Genomic DNA, 19,619 nt, shown 5'->3' on the forward strand with positions numbered 1-19,619 from the left:
AAATAATTGTTTACATTAATGGTGACCAAAACGTTTGAGACCCACTGAGATAACACTGAGAGAGTCCTTTAGCTCACTGAGCCTCTCAGTCTGACAGGAGAGGACTCTCCTCCACTTTGTTGTTGAAAAAACTCCTTATATCCGTTAGCGTAGCTCGCTAGCACCAGAAGCTAACAACAACAATCTCCGGTTCCACACACAGAGCCGAGCTTTAATGAAACAGAGACCCAGACGTAATAGTATTGTATCATATTATTTTCGAATCAATAATTTTTCAAATTATGATTATTTATTTTTTAATTCTTTTTTTAATAACCATTTTTACTCCTGGTCTCTCGCGCCCCCCCCTGTCATGCCTCTGCGCCCCCCACTTTGGGAACCACTGTGCTAATGTGATGGAAGAACTTCAGTACATGCAGGAGTTGGATTTGCCCTCCAATATGAAAATGGTTGTCTTCAAGTTGCCATACAAACTAAGGGAACAATGGAGAAACAAAGCTCATAACATCATGGAAGCCTGAAACAACAGAGCTCATTTCATTGACTTGGTCAAATTAATTGAGAGACATGTATGAGTCCTTTCTGATAAATCAGTTGCTATAAAATCTTCCAACATGTTTCAACCACAATCAAAGAACAGAATGAAAGGAAGTAGTTTTGCCACTACAGTATTCCCAATGAGTGAAGTCGGAGTTAAAACGACAAATAACTCAAAACCACAGGAGAGCTTGGTGTGTCATTGTTGTGATCACAACAGTCACCTTTTGGACAAATATAAGCAGTTTAGCAGAAGGAAGCACAGAGACAAAATAAAATGTCTAAAGGAGAAAGGAATTTGCTTTGGATGCTTGTGTTTTGGACACATAAGCTGGGACTGTAAACAACACTTTATCTGTGAGGTTTGTAAAAAGCAACATCCTACTGCCCTCCACATAAATACATCTAATGTGGATTGGGACAAACTGCTAAATCACAAACTCCCCCTCAGACATGTGGACGAACAGGGGCCGGAAAATGATGGCTGCATTCTTTCAATCATTCCAGTGCAGGTCAAGTCCACAAATGGAAGTGAGATTATACAGACTTATGCATTTTTAGATCCTGGAAGCACAGCCACATTCTGCTCAGAAGATCTCATGCACAGATTAAACATCACAGGAAAAATAACACATTTTCTTTTGAAGACTATGGGACAGAAAAAGGTCGTTCCAGCTTACTCCTTATTTGGGATGGAGGTATCTGGTCTTGAGGAAAATAACTTTGATCCTCTTCCAGAAGTCCTCACACAGAAGCAAATGCCAGTAACCAAAGCAAACATTGCTACAGCCGCAGATGTGAAGAGGTGGAATCATTTGTCAAAAGTTCATATCCGCAGCATAAATGCCAATGTTGACATATTGATTGGAACCAACGCTCCCAAGATATTGGAACCTTGGGAAATTGTCAACAGTTGTGGAAATGGTCCATACGCTATAAGTAGAGATGTCCCGATCCGATCACGTGATTTTCAAAAGATCGGAATCGGGAGAAAAAGATCGGGGATTATTATTATTTTTTTTATAAAATATTTGTATTGTTTTATTTAATGTTACAAAACAAAAATGACCATGTTCACGTCTTAAAGTCATCCTGAGGCCTTAGTTTTGGTTTAAAATTACACAACATGATGTATGTGTTGCTTCTTTTGGGCTTGTTTTCATAGACCTGGTTGCTTATTTCTCTCAAATCTGGCAACAGAGTGGGCGCAGTGTCTAATAGTAGCAGTAAGCTAACGAGAGGCTACGTTCAGCTGGTGACTCGGGAGTCGGGACAGAGAAAATGTCAGGAGTTTGGAAGTATTATAAAATTGAAAGCGAAGGCAGTGTAACAGCCAGATGCAATGTTTGCAAGGCGGAGGTTCCGCGTGGTGGAAAGAACAGAGCTACGTTCAACACGACCAATCTAATACGCCACCTGAGAAACAAACACCAACAACACTACGAGTACACAGCGGCCACTCAGTTAACGGCACTGAAACAACCGACACTTTCAGAGACTTTTAAAAGGAAAGAGAAACTGCCCCAGAACAGTGAAAAGGCCAAAAAAATAACAGCCAAGATAGCTGAATTCATCGCGTTGGATGACCAGCCGTTATCTGTGGTGGAGAACGTGGGGTTTCGCCGTCTCATGGAGCACTTGGAGCCACGTTATGAGTTGCCTTCTCGTCACTACTTTACAGAGAAAGCTCTGCCTGCCCTTCACAACAAGCTTCGTGGCCACCTGCAAGCCCTGTTAACAGACGTGCCTGCTTTCGGATTTACCACAGACATATGGAGTTCTTCTGTGTGTCCAATGTCACTCCTTAGCTTCACTGCACAGTCGATCGACTCCCAGTTTAATTTACACCACGCCAAGAAGCAAGCAGCAGCCTGGGCAGCGTCTTGGACGAGATCTTGGAAGAGAATCAGCTAGAGGCCCGGTCCGTGAGTACATCAGCTGATGTCCAGGTACAGACCTATCTCTCAGAGCAAACCAGCCCTAGGAAAAGCAATCTTCTACACTACTGGAAAGATAATGCTTCACGGTTCCCCCCACTGGCTGCTGTTGCAACCAGGTTTCTCTGTGCCCCCTGCACCTCTGTGGACAGTGAGAGACTCTTTAGTGCAGTGTCCAACGTCCTTGATGAGAAAAGGAACCGGCTCTCACCTGACAGGGTAGAGATGCTGATTTTCCTTAAAAAAAAACCTCCACTTAATTGTGAAGCCGGAGAGTGAGAGGGAGTAAGAAGTAAGAGTGCAGCTCACATTCAAGAGCTGACCGTCCCTTGATTTAAAGGGGACCTATCATGCAAAATGCACTTTTGTACGTCTTTTATACATGAATATGTGTCCCCGGTGTTCCAGGGAACTCACCAAGTGTCAGAAACACAACACTCTCTCTTTTCCTCCATACCCAAATCTCTAAAAACGGGGCTGCAACGGATCTGATACAGATTTGAACATTTCTCTGACGTCAGGACGGAGGAGCTCCGCCTATATGGCCAACTCTCCACCTATCAGAGGAATGAGAGGTTGCCGTGGCATGGTAACAGCATGGTAACAGCATGGTAACATGACGCTCGTAACTCGGCCCCCTCCTTTGCAGGGGGGCGTGGTCAGCTGCAGCGCATGCAAAGACAGGGGTGGAGGAGAGCAAAATGAGGCATGGCTAAAATGCATGATCTGTTTGGTATTTTGAAAAAGAAAACGTATAAATATACCTTATATAGGTATGGCCCTACAATATATTATTCAAATATAGCACGATAGGTCTCCTTTAAAAAAAAAAAAACAGTGCCTTGCAATTTTATATCCATGTTTTTGTTTACATTTTATATTTGAATTGTGTTACTCCAATAAGATGGAAATATAATACTTTGTTTATTCATGTTATATTAAGCTGCTGTTGTTCATTGCATTAATACTAGACTAGTTAGTGCAGAATTCTAGCCTTAAGACTAAGCCACATTTTTATTTTATTTTATTATTTGTGACTGAATGTGAACTTGTGAAGCATTCTGAATGAAAGGCTGCGCGTGAGACTGTTTTGTTTTTTTTTTGTTTTTTTCGCTGGGTTGAGTTGTGTGTGGGTTTTTGAGTGAGATGCGGTACAGCAGCCTGTCAGTTTACTCTTGCTAGGTTAGTTTGGCTATTATCATTTATATTTATCTGCAACAATGGATATCAGGAAGTGGTTCACGAAAGGAATATGGCAACTCGGCGCCAGATGCAGGCACATTAGAAGAAATCAGTCACGTTACCAACGAGCTAGCAAGCCAGCCAGGGACAAGGGAGGCTGGCAATCAATTATATTTTGAAGAGAAATTGACTCAAGCCGGCTCTCTCACAAACTCCTGCTCTGTGCGCAAGCAGACCGCTGCACACGCTCTCTGCCTCGCTCAATATCTCTCTCTCTCTCTCTCTCTCCCCATCGCTCAACCTCTCCACCCTGTGTGCGCTCAACCTCTCCACCCTGTGTGCGCTCAAGTTTGCCTGCGTGCTTGCCCAAGTTGGCACAGCGTTACAAATGTGCCACAAAACCAACCAATGGATGTATAATAAGACCGTCAACAGCCTGGCAACCTAAAACCACTCTGTTTCCGTAACAACAATTCACAAGCGCCTCCCTCACCCCCCCCCGTTGACAACTCTCGAGCGTCTAACAACCCCCACCCCCCCCCCCCCCCGTTGACAATTCAGATTTCCCGGGAAATGTAAGTTTCGGGGTGGGCCCGCCCTGGTAAATCAAATGCCCTCCCAGAGATGTATGTCTGCCGCCGGGTCTGCCTACAGAGACGCCCTCGCTGCCGCAAAATCTGCTTACCTCTCCACCATCTTTACCGACCCCTCCCGTAACCCCAGGACCCTCTTCTCCACTGTCAACAAGCTCCTCAAACCCCGTGCTTACACCCTCCCTTCCTCCACTTCCACTTTATGCAGTTCATTCCTCCAGTTTTTCTCTGACAAAATCACAGCCATTAATCACTCCCTATCCACTGCATCTGACACACAAACATCTCCCCCAACAACCACCGCCACAATTTCTCCCTCCATCTCCCTGGACCTCCCGAGCCCTCCTCCCCACGGCCGCCTCTCCCAGTTCACTCTGGTTAACCCCCCTGAAATACTCAAACTGATCAGCTCCTCCAAACCCACAACCTGCTCGCTTGACCCTCTACTGAAGTCCTGCCTCCCCGTCCTCTGCCCCTACCTTGTCAACCTTTTCAACTACTCCCTGTCCCAAGTAACTGTTCCCTCTGCCCTCAAAACTGCTGCTGTCACTCCCATCCTCAAGAAACCCGGTCTGGATCCCTCCTCCCTCAGTAATTACCGCCCCATCTCCAACCTGCCCTTTCTCTCAAAAACAATAGAACGCATCATCTCCAAACAACTCCACCGCCATCTCCAAACAAATCACCTTTTTGAACCCCTTCAGTCTGGTTTTCGTCCCCACCACAGCACAGAAACGGCACTCATCAAAGTCCTCAATTACCTCCTCACCTCTGCTGACACCTTCAGTCACCCAAGGTGACTGAAGGGGACAGAGCCTTCTCTGTGGCAGCCCCGAAGCTCTGGAACTCCCTCCCCCAAGACCTCCGTGAGTCTGAGTCCCTCACCCTGTTCCGGTCCCGCCTCAAAACCAACCTCTTCAACTCTGTATATCCCGATTTCTATAATATGTTTTAGGTCTAGCAAATATAATGCATCTCTTGATGGTCACATATACTTCTCTTCTCTCTTCAGATGCACTTTTGAAATATTTCGGCTTTAGCTAAAATCTTGCCTAGGGCAGCAAATTGGTCAGGGCCGGGCAGTAGGCCTGTAAAGGCATGTAAACTATTTATTTGTAGAATAGTTATTCTTATTCCTACATATAATAATTATCCCGGACTTGGAATCACGGAGCAGCACCAGTAACATGTTATTGTACTGTATGAGACACATTCCTTTACTCTAATGTTTACAGGGTTCTTACACCTTTTCCAAAGTCAAATTCAAGCACTTTTCAAGCATTTTCAAGGTGCATTTTCAAGCATCTTACAGCTGTTGTAAATTACATATTTATATACACATACTTATACTCAAATGATTATTTCCCTACCTCACATTAAATCAGATGTTCTTTATGCTATAAACAACCAAATGTGTGTTTCATAATAGCATTCTACATGAGGATGAAAAATTTAAAATGTTAGAAAAGAAAACTAAGTTTAATATTTCAAAATGAGTGACCCATCTGTACGTAGACTGGGCATCCCATATAACCTGGCTGAGCCAATATAAAACAATCAGCCAAATAACTTTTCAATATATTATTGATCACTATTTTTGAGGTACTTTTAGGTTGGCAGTAAACACAAGTCAGAGGTAAATGGTGTACTTTGACTCCACTACATGTATTTAATACCTTTAGTTACTTTACAGATGTGGATGAATGATGTGAAATATAATCAAGTGTTAACTCAGACTTTAGTTCCACCTGGAGTAAATTCACAAGCTACTCTGTAGTATACAAAGTCATTCAGACTAGCTGCAACTTTACCAGCTTTGATAACACTTTCATGATCAATCATTATAAAACGTATCATATACAATTATTAGGGATGCTCCGATCGCCAATTTTGGGGCCGATCGCCGGAATCAGTATCGGCCGATACCGATATCGCTCTCTTTTCCTCTCTCCCCCTCTCTCTCTCTCCTGACAGCCCGTCAGTATCTCCTGCAGCTCACTGATCCAGTAATGAGCGACCCGACAGTGAAGAATAAATATATTTATAACTAGTTTAGCTTGTTCCACAGGTAGATAAAATAGCTAAGTGTGTTAGGTCTAACTCTTAATGTGTGTTCTGCTCCGCTCACCGGTCCGTCACAGCGGGTGGAGCTGCAGGATTTCTGCTTCACACACACGTTGCATACCGCTATTTTATTGTCATTTTCGGACACTTAAAATACTGCCAGACTAGTGAAGCCATTTTGGCGAGCTTGTTTTGCCGCGCACAGAGAAAAGTGTCATGTATTTTACATGCAACGATAGCCTAATCTAAAATGCTCTACTCTGGCGTACCTTTCGTGTGGTGTGTGGCTCGTCAGCGCAGACTCTCGCATCGTTATTGTTGCACACTTTGCAGGAGGCTACTCTTGGGCTTCGCTTGACCCTCGTCTTAGCCATGGCTTGTATTTGTCTTCTGCTAGCCAACGCTCGTTGAAACGGCAACCTCCTGGCATACTGTCATCTATCACTCTCATCAGAATGCCCAGGTCACACACGTAACAAAAACACTTGCCGGTCACGCACATTGCGCGGGAAGGCCGGAGCGGAGCTGTTTATGTAAAAGCGAAGCAATTAAGCGCGCTCCGACTTCTTTATTTTCTTTTAATCTAAAAAGCGAAGTAAAGCATTTACAATTTCAAGCACTTTATCCCAAATTCAAGCACCATTCCCAAAATTCAAGCACTTTTCAAACCTTGAAAACACCTCGTACAATTTCAAGCATTTTCAAGGATTTCCAGCACCTGTACGCACCCTGTGTTTAGTCAAGAGGCCTTTTAGAGCACACATGTCTCTGCAGTGATTAATGACATTAACAACACTGCTTTTGCATTCTTTTTGAGGGTCCCGTCTTCTGCATACTGTCATAGCATACTGAAAAACTTCCATCCAATGTTAGTGTTATTAGTCGTACCTATGTTTTTGCTGCTACTACTACTTTAAACGTCTACAGTGATATGGATACTTAAGTATAAATAAATAAATAAATAAATGTGTAAATAAATGTATGAAGAAATACAGGAATAAATAAATAAGTAAATAAATACATACAGGAATAAATAAATGACGAAATAAATACAGAAATAAATAAATGTTGAAATAAATACACAAATAAAAGAATAAATAAATGCATAAATAAATATGGAAATAAATACACCAATGTATAAATAAATAAAACAGAACACGTTATTATATATCTTTCATATATTTCTACATTTACTCAACATACATTTATTTATGTGTCCGTATGCTAATGAGGTGGGCGGTCCTAACCTCAGTCTGAAGCAGGATTGGTTACAGGAGTGTGTGATCATTTCTGGCAGAGGGCTATACTAACGCCTGGCTAACCGCGCTGATTCGAATGCAGGAGCTTTACTGTTTAGCCCTTATCTTTATACATCCATGGTGTATCCACAGTTGTAAGGATTATTTATGGGTTATAAAGAAGCCATTATTAGCGAGTTGCCGTGGGTGTACACTGTACACAGAATGAACAGATGTGACTTGCCACGAATCTCTTGCTTCTGCCTGGCTCCAACAATTGGCGAATCCTGCTTCAGACTGAGGTTAGGACCGCCCACCTCATTAGCATACGGACACATAAATAAATAAATGTATGTCGCGTAAATGTAGAAATATATGAAAGATATATAATAACGCGTGTTCTGTTTTCGACTTTTATTTATTTATACATTGGTGTATTTATTTCCATATTTATTTCAACATTTATTTATTTCGTCATTTATTTATTCCTGTATTTATTTACGTATTTATTTATTCATTCCTGTATTTCTTCATACATTTATTTACACATTTATTTATACTCAAGTCATGTTCCGTCCTCCATACAGTGAAAAGGTCTCTTAAATATTTTAAATGTATTCTGTCACAATAGTGTATATGCTGTATATGCTTGTCCTGGGGTTTTCTTTTATAATAAATACAAGTTGAATGTACTCAAATTAAACAATTATTTCCCAGTCTATTAAAGCATTGGTAGCACACCAACACAGGTGGTTTCAATTATTGCTGCTGGAGTGAGGGCATGTACACAAGGTGCTCCCTGCCCGTTACAGTTCTCCGCTTGGACAAATCTTGATTTTGGTGACCTTATAATTCCAAGCATAGCAGGGAGCATCAGAGGTTTAATCCAACAGATTTCACCTGTGTGGCGCATTAAATGTAGCCTTTTTACACAAAGAGGGATAAATATATCACAGAGACAGTTTAAGCAACCTCTCCACCAACAGGGACTCAATATTACTCATAGTTTGCCATATTAGGACTGTTGTAGGTTAAGAACAATAATTATTATGCAACTTTACGGCTATTATTCACAGGGTATAGAGTATACATTTTTCGAAAAATAAACTTGGATACACTCGCTTTACAGTGTGATCCTTGAATAATCAGGGATATATTTTATAACTTTCAGAGAAAATCTCAGAAAATATTGTGTAAGTGGCCTTCACCGTTGACTGACCACATCTGCTATGATGAGGAAGATCTCATTTTACAAAGTGAAGCAAAGAGGTTCCTTTTTTTGTAACTGTATGACGTTTATTTTTTATAATTCTTTATAATTTTAGGCAGCATACTGACCCTGTTTCCACAAAATACATATCTAATTCAACATGTTGCAGGTCCTTAAAAAAAAATGTGTGAAATGCATTCCAATTAATGTAGAAGTAGTACCAACTGAGGAAGTGGAATAAGTATCAGTAAACTAGAAAAGGCATTTCCTGCTGAAAATGCGTGCGAATGCTGTAAGCTGCGTACATTTGTTGATGAACTTTGCTGAAAATGCAGAGAAAGCTGAATATTTGAATAGCTGACTGTAGCTGTATAAAACAAGTGACTTTTAGCAATAATGTTTAAAAGATGTGCAATAGTTTAAGTATAGTTGATACATCTCCACTAAGTATGTGTTATCCTACAATAACTAGCTGATAAATTGTAGTAAGGTATAAAGATATTAACATGATGACTGTTGGAATGGAACCGGCAACCTTATAATTGAGAGACCAATGCAGTAACACAGAGCCACAGTCACACCTGGTACTAGGCAGGGTGGCTGGCTGTTTTAAAGGGTACATGAACAGTGGGGGCTTGAATGTGTAGTAAGAAAATAAAATAAAAACGCTGGGAAAAGCAGCAAAATGTTTTAACTGCATGTTTTTGAACTACAACCATATGTCCCCAATAATCTGGAAGATATGTGGAAAATGTTAAAGTGTGTATGAGGTTTCCATCAGATAGTATAGAATAGGCTGAGAGTCTGTTAAACTCCAGTCAGCGTGTCTGAGCACCTAATCATAACACCTGTGTCTGTGTCCAGAGATCAAAGGTTTCCATGGAGATGTGATCAGTGAAAGGAGAGGGTTTCATGTGAAAAGTTGTTGTCACATCCTTGCCCTCAGACATTTTTTAAAAGTTCTATAATTAAATGTTTTTAACCCAAGAGATGTTTTCCTACATTTTCATCAACAAATGATGTCACAGGAGTGTAGGGTTTGGGACTTATGGAAGGTTTAAAAAAAAAAAAAATGTTCAAGCTCTCCTCCACTCTGTTTTGAGATCAAAGCACTCAAGACTTAATGAGCGGCGCAATACACACTAATGTTAAAATGGTTTCTGTAGCTGAAAGTATGCTGAAGTAGTTAAACGGCAAACATTGGTTGAAATAAGTTGAAGAATAAAGATTAGAATAACAATAGTGGAATGCTGTTGCACAGCATTCACACGACAGCGCGGAGCCCCGTTTAAGAGAGCTGTGACGTCAGCGGCCCGTCTTTGGTTGCGTTTCCACTTGGCCTAGTACCGGCTAGCGGGTCCTAATTCACAGTTTTTCTGGCCCCATAAAATTGTGGTTCTAGGGCCAGGAACAACCAGGCTGAGTCGGGCTGAGTTTGCTAAACTAGAGAGAGAATCGCTGGCAAGGGGACTACAACTACAACAAGATGAACATATTTGACCGTGATTTAATTGTAATACACGTTTCAAAATGATGCCGAAGTAACAACATACTGATACCGGTTAGTAAAAACCATGAATTAATGCTTTGACAAGTCTGCAGACAGACGGCAGGCGAAAAACCTTTTAAAATGCATGTTTTCTAAATGGAGATTGGCTAAGCTAACGCAATATATGCTCCGACCGTCCACACTCACAACAACGGCCTATACAGACATAAATAAACCAGCGACTGTACTCGCCATGACACAGACAGTCTGAGGTTTGTACTCGTTTAACTTTTGTCTAGTTTCTGAACATATATGAGGAGCTGTGAGCTCTGAGTGCTAACAGCTAACGGCTGTGTTGTTTTTCTGGGGTTCTCATTGAAGATGACGTCACGGCTCCGCCTACACTGCGTTACTATAGATACTACCCCAGTTCCTAAACTGCAATGGAAATGCGCCATAAAGTGAGCCAGTCCTAACGAGGCCTAGCCATACCGAGCGAGGCCGTGTAGTGGAAATGCGCCATAATTATAACACACACAAAAACCAGACAACCTTTAAAGTCAATGTGTGAGTGACTCGTAAAGTGTTCTACCTGGGTGATAACAGAGGACTTGAGTGGACGGATCTTAGATGTCCAGGCGTTGGCAGTTTCCTGGGTCCCCTCAGGTGAGGCCGCCTTCTCAGGCAGAGGTGGGAAAGCATCCTTGTAGGTAGGAAGTGCATCCTCTTCCTCTACAGCACCGGGTCCTGCCCCAGCAGCTGTTCAAAGACAAAAGCAGATGAGTCAAATTATGGCTTCTCATTTTGCAGATGAAGCTGAATCATAACAAAATCAAAGTACTCACCACCACCCTGCTCTGGCAGAAGCCCACTGCGGTGCTCATTAAAGCTTTCCTGCGTAAGTACAGCGACTGAGCTCATGGTCAAAATCCCACGTTTACAGAGAGTCCGAGTGTGCCACTGTAAGGAAAGGTGATATTAATAAAACAGGTGTAGCAGCAGGCTTTATAACAAAAACCTATATGCTCAATTAGCATATCAATAAGAGTGATGGTGTGTGGATTTCTGTTTTTACATTACATGTTACTTGTTAGACGCTTTTATCCAAAGCGACTTACATACTCAATACTGTGGGCAATCCCCACAGGAGCAATTTGGGGTGAAGTGTCTCAGGGACACAACGACATGCTGACTGCAGTGGGGTTTGAACCTGTGCTCCCCTGATCCCAACACCAACGCACTAGACCACTGCGCCACAGCCTCCCTTTTAAGCAAACGGATATTTTAAAAACAATGTTTGTATATTTGGGTGATTATATACACTGAAAGACTTATTACTAAGCCTTTATTATTCCATGTGAAATATACAATGCATTTGTTTTTGTCCTGTCTTTTTAAAGTTGGTCTTTACTTAAAGTGCATAACTATTTTTATTTTTTTACAGGCTTTAGAGAAACTTGGATTTCTTTAGGAGTGGCACTACTGACTTTTTCCAACTTGAAATTATTGTTACTAGTTTTAACACACCGTTTTGCACTTTAATAGGTTTGTTAACATTTAATTTTGTGCTGAATTACAAAATGTTTTTCCAACTTCAATTCAAATGAAATTGTTGATTTGATATTTAGGAGGAAAATACGGAGCCCCTAAAAGGCACCTGAAAAAAAAGGAAAAAAAAAAAGAGAGAAAAGGTCGGGATAACGGGTTAGTATCTCGTGCGCACGAGATACTAACCCGTTATCCCGACTTTGTTTGTTTTTTAGAAAGTTACCGGTGCGCCAAGTAGAAGTGGAGCACACAGGAGACAACCATTTCACTGCATTATTTGAGATATATTTCTAACTTAATTTTAAGGACATTTCGGCCAGGGGTGTAGAGCTATTTGTTTAAGCACCGGATTCGCAAAACAGGAGAGTCTGTAAACCAGTCTTCTTTGATCTATGAATTAATGTCCGTGACTCTCAGAGTAGGCTACCTGCTGCCCGCAGCTGTTTTAAAAGGGAAACAAACACTCAGAACACACACACACAGAACCAGTGGCGGACTGGCCATCGGGACGTTCGGGACGAATCCCGATGGGCTGGTACCGAAGTGGGCCGGTCGGGCCACTCGGATCGGGCCACTAGGTCCACTGTTTCCCCGTAGCGAGGCCCCCCCCCCCGTTGACAGTTTACGTGGGCTGGGCTGGGTGAGATTCCCGGGCTGATTTTTAGTCCCAGTCCGCCCCTGCACAGAGCGGAGCTGAGCAGATCACACACACACACATATCATGCGCCTTGGTGACCGGACATCTCCTTCATAAAACTAATAAAAGGGGGAGTAATCGGGCAGTTCGGTCGGTGTAGAGGTGTAGAGGTGTGTGTGTGTGTGTGTGTGTGTTTAAAACATAACAGCCTGCGGTCACTCTTTAGCTGTTCGAATGAAGGTAAACACAGTGTAGGCGGTGCGTAAAAGCTCTTTGAGCGCTGGTGCTGCTCTTCCCTGAGTTGCACGTCCCGCTGTCTCCTGGAGTGACCACACAACCCTGGCCGAAATGTCCTTAAAATGAAGTCGGAGTATGAAATATATCTCAAATAATGTATGCACTGTCATTTCCCCACGTAAACATAACAACTGCAATGAGACGGTTGTCTCCTGTGCGCTCCACTTCCTCCTTGGTGCAACGGTAACTTTCTCAACAAAAAAAAAGTCCGGATAACGGGTTAGTTTCTCGTGCGCACGAGATACTAACCCGTTATCCCGACTTTTTTTTCCTTTTTTTTTTTTCATGTCCCTTTAGGGCAGACGTGTCAAACTCAAGGCCCGCGGGCCAAATGTGGCCCGCCACGTCATTTTATGTGGCCCGCGAGAGCTCGCAAAGAATATAAACAGTTTATTATACGGTTACATGCCGTTTAAGCACGTTGCCCATAAACAGCATGTCCCAAAATGCATTTCGTTTTGTGACGTGCGCACTGAAGCGACTTCCTATCAGCAGCGGCACTCTGAGGCGGTGAGTGACCAGTGTGTGACTGTGAGTGACACAGAGTTGAAGGAACATAATTTACAGCGGCACAGAGACACCAAACACGGAGCAAAGTCTGCTTCAGCAACCGAGACAAGCAACTCCAGTCCCAGAACAAACAGACAGAATGACCCGCTCTTTAAGAATCAGTCGGTGTTGCTGCGGCTCAGAGACACACATGGATTTATTATGTTTTAGAAAAACTCGCGTTACGGTTATTTCCGGTTTCTGGTTGATTAAAATATATGAGGTCTTGGCTTGCAGAGTATGAACGTCTTTTTGCTATATTCAGACGATAAATACTTATAAATACTTGTGTAAAGTTTGTAAAGGAAGGAGGAAAACTTCCGCGATCCCTGTCCCCTCTCACTCTGTTCCTCCTCAACACGCCGCCGCCCCCCCCCCACTCACTGCTTACTGAAATAGTGAGTGACAGGTGATAGTAACACAGCAGGATCTGGGACAGGGGGTTCTCAAAGTCTTGGCTTTCAGACTATTAAAATATTATTGCTGAATTCAAATGAAATATAGCCTACTTAAATAATGCTTGATATACAAAAGAAAAATACTTTATTATTCACAAAAAATAGATTTCACAAACATTGTATCTCTTTTTGATAAGATATGATGAGGCTAACTAAATTTCATAAATTCATGGGATTTATGTAACAGTAAGAGAGTGAAATGTTAGTCTGAGCCCACATACAGTATTTTTGTGTCTACGTGCACAATACATTAATGCACAACCATGTGCTTTCAGACGTAGTTATTGCCAAAACCAATAATACTCCAATGCAGAGGCAATATTGTTATACAGTATAAAACATTATTTTGATATTTATATATGTATATTTATATAGTGTTAAAATTACAACCGGCCCTTTGAGGGCAACCATAATGCTGATGTGGCCCGCGATGAAATTGAGTTTGACACCCCTGCTTTAGGGGCTCCGTAGGAAAACAATACACAGGTGTATGAATATTTGGTGTCAGTCATACTTATACATTAACATCTAATAATTGGTCAACAATTCAGCATTCTTCTTATTTGTATTGTTTTAATGCAAATAATACGTGGCATTGGGATATATTTTTTTTTAAATCCTCTGGAGCAGAGAGAGGAGCTGTGGATTATTGTTATTGATTAATGCATCAGTGTTTCTTAGGGTCAAAAACACTAAACTCACAACTTAAAATGAAAGCGTTTAGTTTATTTAATAAAAGAGCACATGTTCAATGTGAAAAGTGACAGTACATATAGATTAGTTGCAATTTGGATATATATATATATATATATATATATATATATATATATTAAAAAACAAAAATGAATAAAAAGAAATATATTTTTTATTTATTTTTAAACACCTTGAATTTCAGGGGGGGCGCGGGGCTCCGTTGGCGGGGCACAGCGCCCCTCCAAGACAATGGTAGGGGAAACACTGCCATGTGTAGAGGTTCAGCACTACCAGTAACAAAGGATATGATAGGCTCCTTATTCAATCAAGAAATTAAGTTTTGCATACATTCCTTTCCTGATGATGGTTGAAACTAGATAAACAAGACCCCTGTTTGAATATTGGACCGTATCTTCTGAAGTGTCACATGTACAGGCTTAGCACGCTATACAAGCTTATCATAGTTGGACTTTGGGTTTCCACCATTATCTAATCTACCTTCATCAAAAGAAGCCTCTCAAAGAATAATGACACTTCTTGTCACATTACCATGTCAGCACTGTGTTAATGTAGGCTGAGACTGAGTAAAGAGATTAGGCCTTAGCACCACAAAGAAAACAGTGGTGTGGGCAGGGCCACAGCTACAGTACATTCTGTCTTTCCAGAAGAAACCAGTTTATCTTCTGTTAGACGCTCTTTTACCAGGGCTATTCTGAGGAGTGTAACCTAGTGAGCAGGAACCGGGGTTAAGAGGATTTTTGCCCACTGACCCCTCTGTACGTCCACGTGGGATAGGATTAAAGGAAAAATCCACCGACAGAAAACTCAGACGTCATGTATCTGGACTTTGAACATGAATAACTCTTTCCAATAAAGAAAGCATAAAGCCAATTTAATCAATGTTTTAAAAAGACCATACAGCCGTTTTGATTTCTGTCTTATATAAGTTGTTAACGCATATTTTTCTCTGCAAATAATAAAAAGTAAACAAATTTGTGCTGTGACTAAAGTTTGATTGCACTTCACTGTCAATGTCTAAACGTAATACTTCATCAGGAGTTACCGTCTGTTTTTCTGTCTGGCAGAGAAACTTAAATTCTGGCCAACAAGAGCAAAAGAATGTGAATTGTTTTTCAGGGTGGATCTTGCCCCGAAGCATGCCTGAAACTCATCTGAAAGCAGGGAAGAGACTACCAGATGTCACAGATTACTTGTTGATATCAGACGCTTTTTCCCATAGACTAGGCAATTAAAGAAAATTCACTTTGAGCCTCAACATGGTAGTAGTCAGTATAGCAGGCACTTTCCCCCTCCCCATTTTACACCACCCTCTCACTGGCCTCTTCTTCGTCAGGCTTCATAAACGTAAGGCTGCTCTGCACTGCACTGTTTGAGGTCCATGTTGCCAATCTTAAGTGTGTGAATATCCTTCATCTGAATTTAAACCGAAACATTAAATAAGTATGTTATTATTGTGAAATATAAAACGACTTGTATCAACATTACTTTAACTTTAGAGGTAGACCGTACAAGCAAGTTCTCATTTTTGTGGTAAGAGAAAGTGCAAAACACTTCAAAGACATGGTGGAAAGACACTAACATCGATACAGTCCGTTACATATTCAAATTACTTGAATATGTAAACAACTATTCATTTATTTATATATTCCTCCAGAATAACCCATAATATAGCACAACATAAAACCATGTATTTTTATTTTGCTGCATGCTTTGACTGGCATAGGGATGAATAGGGATTTTACTTCTTTTTTTTTTTAAATGTTCAATAGATACAAAGGATAAATGTTGTCTTTCAAATCATGGCTACCTTTCTCAGCTTGCTTTGGAGATCTAACGCTCCCTGAGGGCCAAAATTCAAATGCGAACACGTGAACTACAAGTGCTGACTGCCTTCTCCACATTTCCACATGTACAGGATTGACTGGCGCAACATGTCCGTAAGCAAACAAACATCTTTGGAAAGTGCTGAAGCTTTCTACTCCAACATCATAGGTACACTTCAGAACTACAGAGCACATTTTCAAGCTGTGGGTGCTGTGGACAGAATCCAGGTAAACTGTAGGCTGCTAATTGCTTAAAGTAGTATTATTATCAGTGCTTACAATGCTAAAGGTTGTAAAAACTTACCAGCAAATGGTCAGTTACCAGTTAATCCGTCCTGTAAAGATGCACTTTCCCGTCAGCCTGCCAGCTTTTGCCTTAAAAAACCACAAAGAAAAAAGGATCAACTTTAAACACATAACCAGGATGATATTTTCACTTCAAAGAAAGAAAAAAGAATATATCAGGGGCCTTACTTCAAAACATTTGCACAGATCCACCGCTGCAGGCTTATCGGTGCACGAAAACAGAAAATTGTACTTCAAAAAAAGGTCCCATGTCATGCTTTTCCGGTTATTACCCGTCCCCTTGGGTGTTATGAAGGTTTTTATGCATGTAAACGGTCTGCAGAGTCAAAAACCCTCAAAGTACACCCTGTAGCGAGTAAAACTCTAACACAGAAAAGACCTCTCTGTGTTGCCCCAGAACGCCTCGTTGGAGATTTCTCTTTTTCCATTGTTTTCTTCCTGGGTATGGTGACATGCCCATACCCAAATGGACCAATCCGTGGAGCTCCTCACACACACACTCTCTCTCTCAGCGGCGAAACTGTGCGCTGGGGGGGTGGGGTGCTAGTGGAGCCTCGCAGCGGCGAAACTGTGGCGCGCTTACACTGTAGGTGCGCCGCGGTTTGGGGGTCCCGCGTCCATTCGCAATGTCTCGCTGTCTCGCAGACCCCACGCAGCAAGCAGGAAATGAACCCAGGTCACACTGTCCGCTCCTCGCAGCAGCGAGCTGCGCAACGCCCCGCCAACACGGCACCCAGACCCCACGCAGCATTCTCATCTGTTTGTCATTACTGGTGTCAATTTCTGGTTGCTAACGCCATTGTAACACATAATCACTGATGTTCCGCTGTAGTGCTGGTGGACTCATCAGAACAGAGTGGGCGAGCTGACCTATCAGAGAACAGTGGGCTCACAGGGAGGGGGGGGGGGCAGGAGCTCCAACAAGCCGTGTAGGACAGAGAGTGAATACACATACTTTACAGAGATGCTGTATGAGAAACCAATGTGAGTTTGGAATATTGCACAATATAAATCTATTCTAGTAGACCTCAACAATGGAATTATGATCAGTAGAAATGGCCATGACATGAGACCTTTAAAAATATCTGTATGATATGTTTGTAATATTGCTTACGTGTATTAGCCCTTTCATCATGTAACCTTAAATAAAACTAATAATGTTTACATTAGTTTTAACAGCTCAATCAGTAATTAAATAAAAACCATCCAATTCAACTTTACTCAGAGTGAGGAATAGAAGCAGCTGTTGCTAGGGTATTGCTAGGGTATAACTTATGTATATGCAGGGTTTAAATTGGGCCGGGGCTGTCCGGGCTTAGCCCCGGCACATAGGACAATGCTCTGACGTCATCACCCTCGCACATTTGTATTCCAAAAACGATATGTTAAAACTTTTCTTGTTCTTAATATAGACTATATTTAGGGTCGATATGTGTTGACTTTACTTTAAAATAGCAGATCTCTGTGACCGGATATAGTTTTTTCGGCTTAGTGAACGTGTCTCTGCTCCGATCAGGAGCTGCAGCGCGCAGCCCCTGCCCGGACTCCGCTGCTCCTCCGTGCAGAGTCTGCAGTGGTGCCGCGAAACCCCCGACCCGTCCTGTAACACGGAGCCCGTTTCCTAAACCATTCTAAATGTATGTGTGCGTGTGCATAAGCTGAGTTATGATCGGTCATAACAACACCAAATTTGGTGATGATTCAATCGTTTACAGTGAAATGTACAGCATACTTTTGGCCATAATCTCGCAGCCCTACAAATGAACTGAGATTTCCACACAAACATTCTTTAGCAAGTGTGCAGAGCAATTTTGATTTAAAATAGCAATTTGAAGGTTGGATATGTGTACATTAATCATTTAAGATATAAATTAATTCCAATTTATTTGTAGTACTTTCTATTTGTATTGTGTCATTTGGTGGCATCAATGTGTGCATTTGATACAGATAATGGACACCGACAGCGACAGTTGCATCGGCGAGTTCTCCTGCGTCTTGGCCGTGTGTCGCACTGGAACACACCGCAAAGACTTCAGCCGAGCACGTACGAACTGCGCATGCGTGTGTGGCAATAACTCTCCTTACCAGCAGGCGGCGGTAGTGTGTATTCGTCATTCAAAATAGGCAACAACCGGAAGACAGAGAAGAAGAACAGACTGATATAAACAAACAACAAATAGCGTGTGCGTTCCATTTTCACTCTCGTCCATCGAAAACATGTTTTAGAATATAAAAATACATGAATGATGAAATGAGCACATAAAGTGCAGACATACTATAACATCACAGTTAATAGACCTGCATCTGATGATCGCAGTGTTCTGGCGGGTGTGTAGTTTATTGAGTCAGCAATGTAGTAATGTATGTAATGTAATAATGGCCACTTCTTGCTAAATTTACATTTCCATGTGATGCTTTTATCCGAGGCGACTCACAATAGGTAAATGAACAGCAGTAGACAGTATCTCATTTACTTAGACACTGTACTTAAGGACAATGTTGAGGTACTTGAGACTAATCCTGCAACTTTATACTGACAAATAAACCGATGAGATGAAAAAACCGGACTTGATCAAACAAATCACGGAGCTCTCAGCAGAGGACAGCCGGGGACGCTCCCGCCGATATCAGAGATGTCCCTGCTATGTGTGGGAGGTAAGAGAGGACATTTAAGGGCTATGTTTGATGTCTTTAAGTATCACCTGCTGGGGTTTAGTTGCTGTCCTGTGCCTTCTTAAATCGTTTGTTTACGTCCCTCACTTCCGTTTCGCTTCTCATTTGCTAGCTGAACAGCTGATCAGAGTGGTTTCTTAGCCCGATAGCTTGTGTCGGCCGATTCAACATGTTGAATCGGCCGTGTGTCGACCGTGAAAGGCCAAATAAGGCGTGTCACGGCCGAGGGTTCAGGACACACCAAATTGACTTTGGGCGACAGGGCACGCTTCGTCGCCAGACAACCGAAGACGGCTGATATCGGCCTGGTGTGTCTGGGCCATAATGAGATCCTCGACCCCCCGCCCCCCCCCCCTCCACACAG

General features: G+C 42.0%; 1 protein-coding gene across 3 annotated transcripts in view; it reads right to left on the reverse strand.

The window, feature by feature from the left end:
* The window catches only part of hdlbpa (high density lipoprotein binding protein a), a 38,968-nt gene that overhangs the window by 17,467 nt on the left and 1,882 nt on the right, over positions 1 to 19,619 (reverse strand). For all 3 annotated transcript variants that reach the window (XM_034140872.1, XM_034140873.1, XM_034140871.1), the window contains exons 2-4: positions 16,581 to 16,651; positions 11,096 to 11,210; positions 10,843 to 11,009 (exon numbers count right to left, since the gene is read on the reverse strand). In XM_034140872.1, coding sequence (XP_033996763.1) covers positions 10,843 to 11,009; positions 11,096 to 11,171 — 243 coding nt within the window. In that variant the 5' untranslated portion in view covers positions 11,172 to 11,210; positions 16,581 to 16,651. The remainder of the gene's footprint in view (positions 1 to 10,842; positions 11,010 to 11,095; positions 11,211 to 16,580; positions 16,652 to 19,619) is intronic.

This window comes from Trematomus bernacchii, unplaced genomic scaffold (assembly GCF_902827165.1).
Source record: "Trematomus bernacchii unplaced genomic scaffold, fTreBer1.1, whole genome shotgun sequence".
In the NCBI taxonomy this organism is placed as follows: Eukaryota; Metazoa; Chordata; class Actinopteri; order Perciformes; family Nototheniidae; genus Trematomus; species Trematomus bernacchii.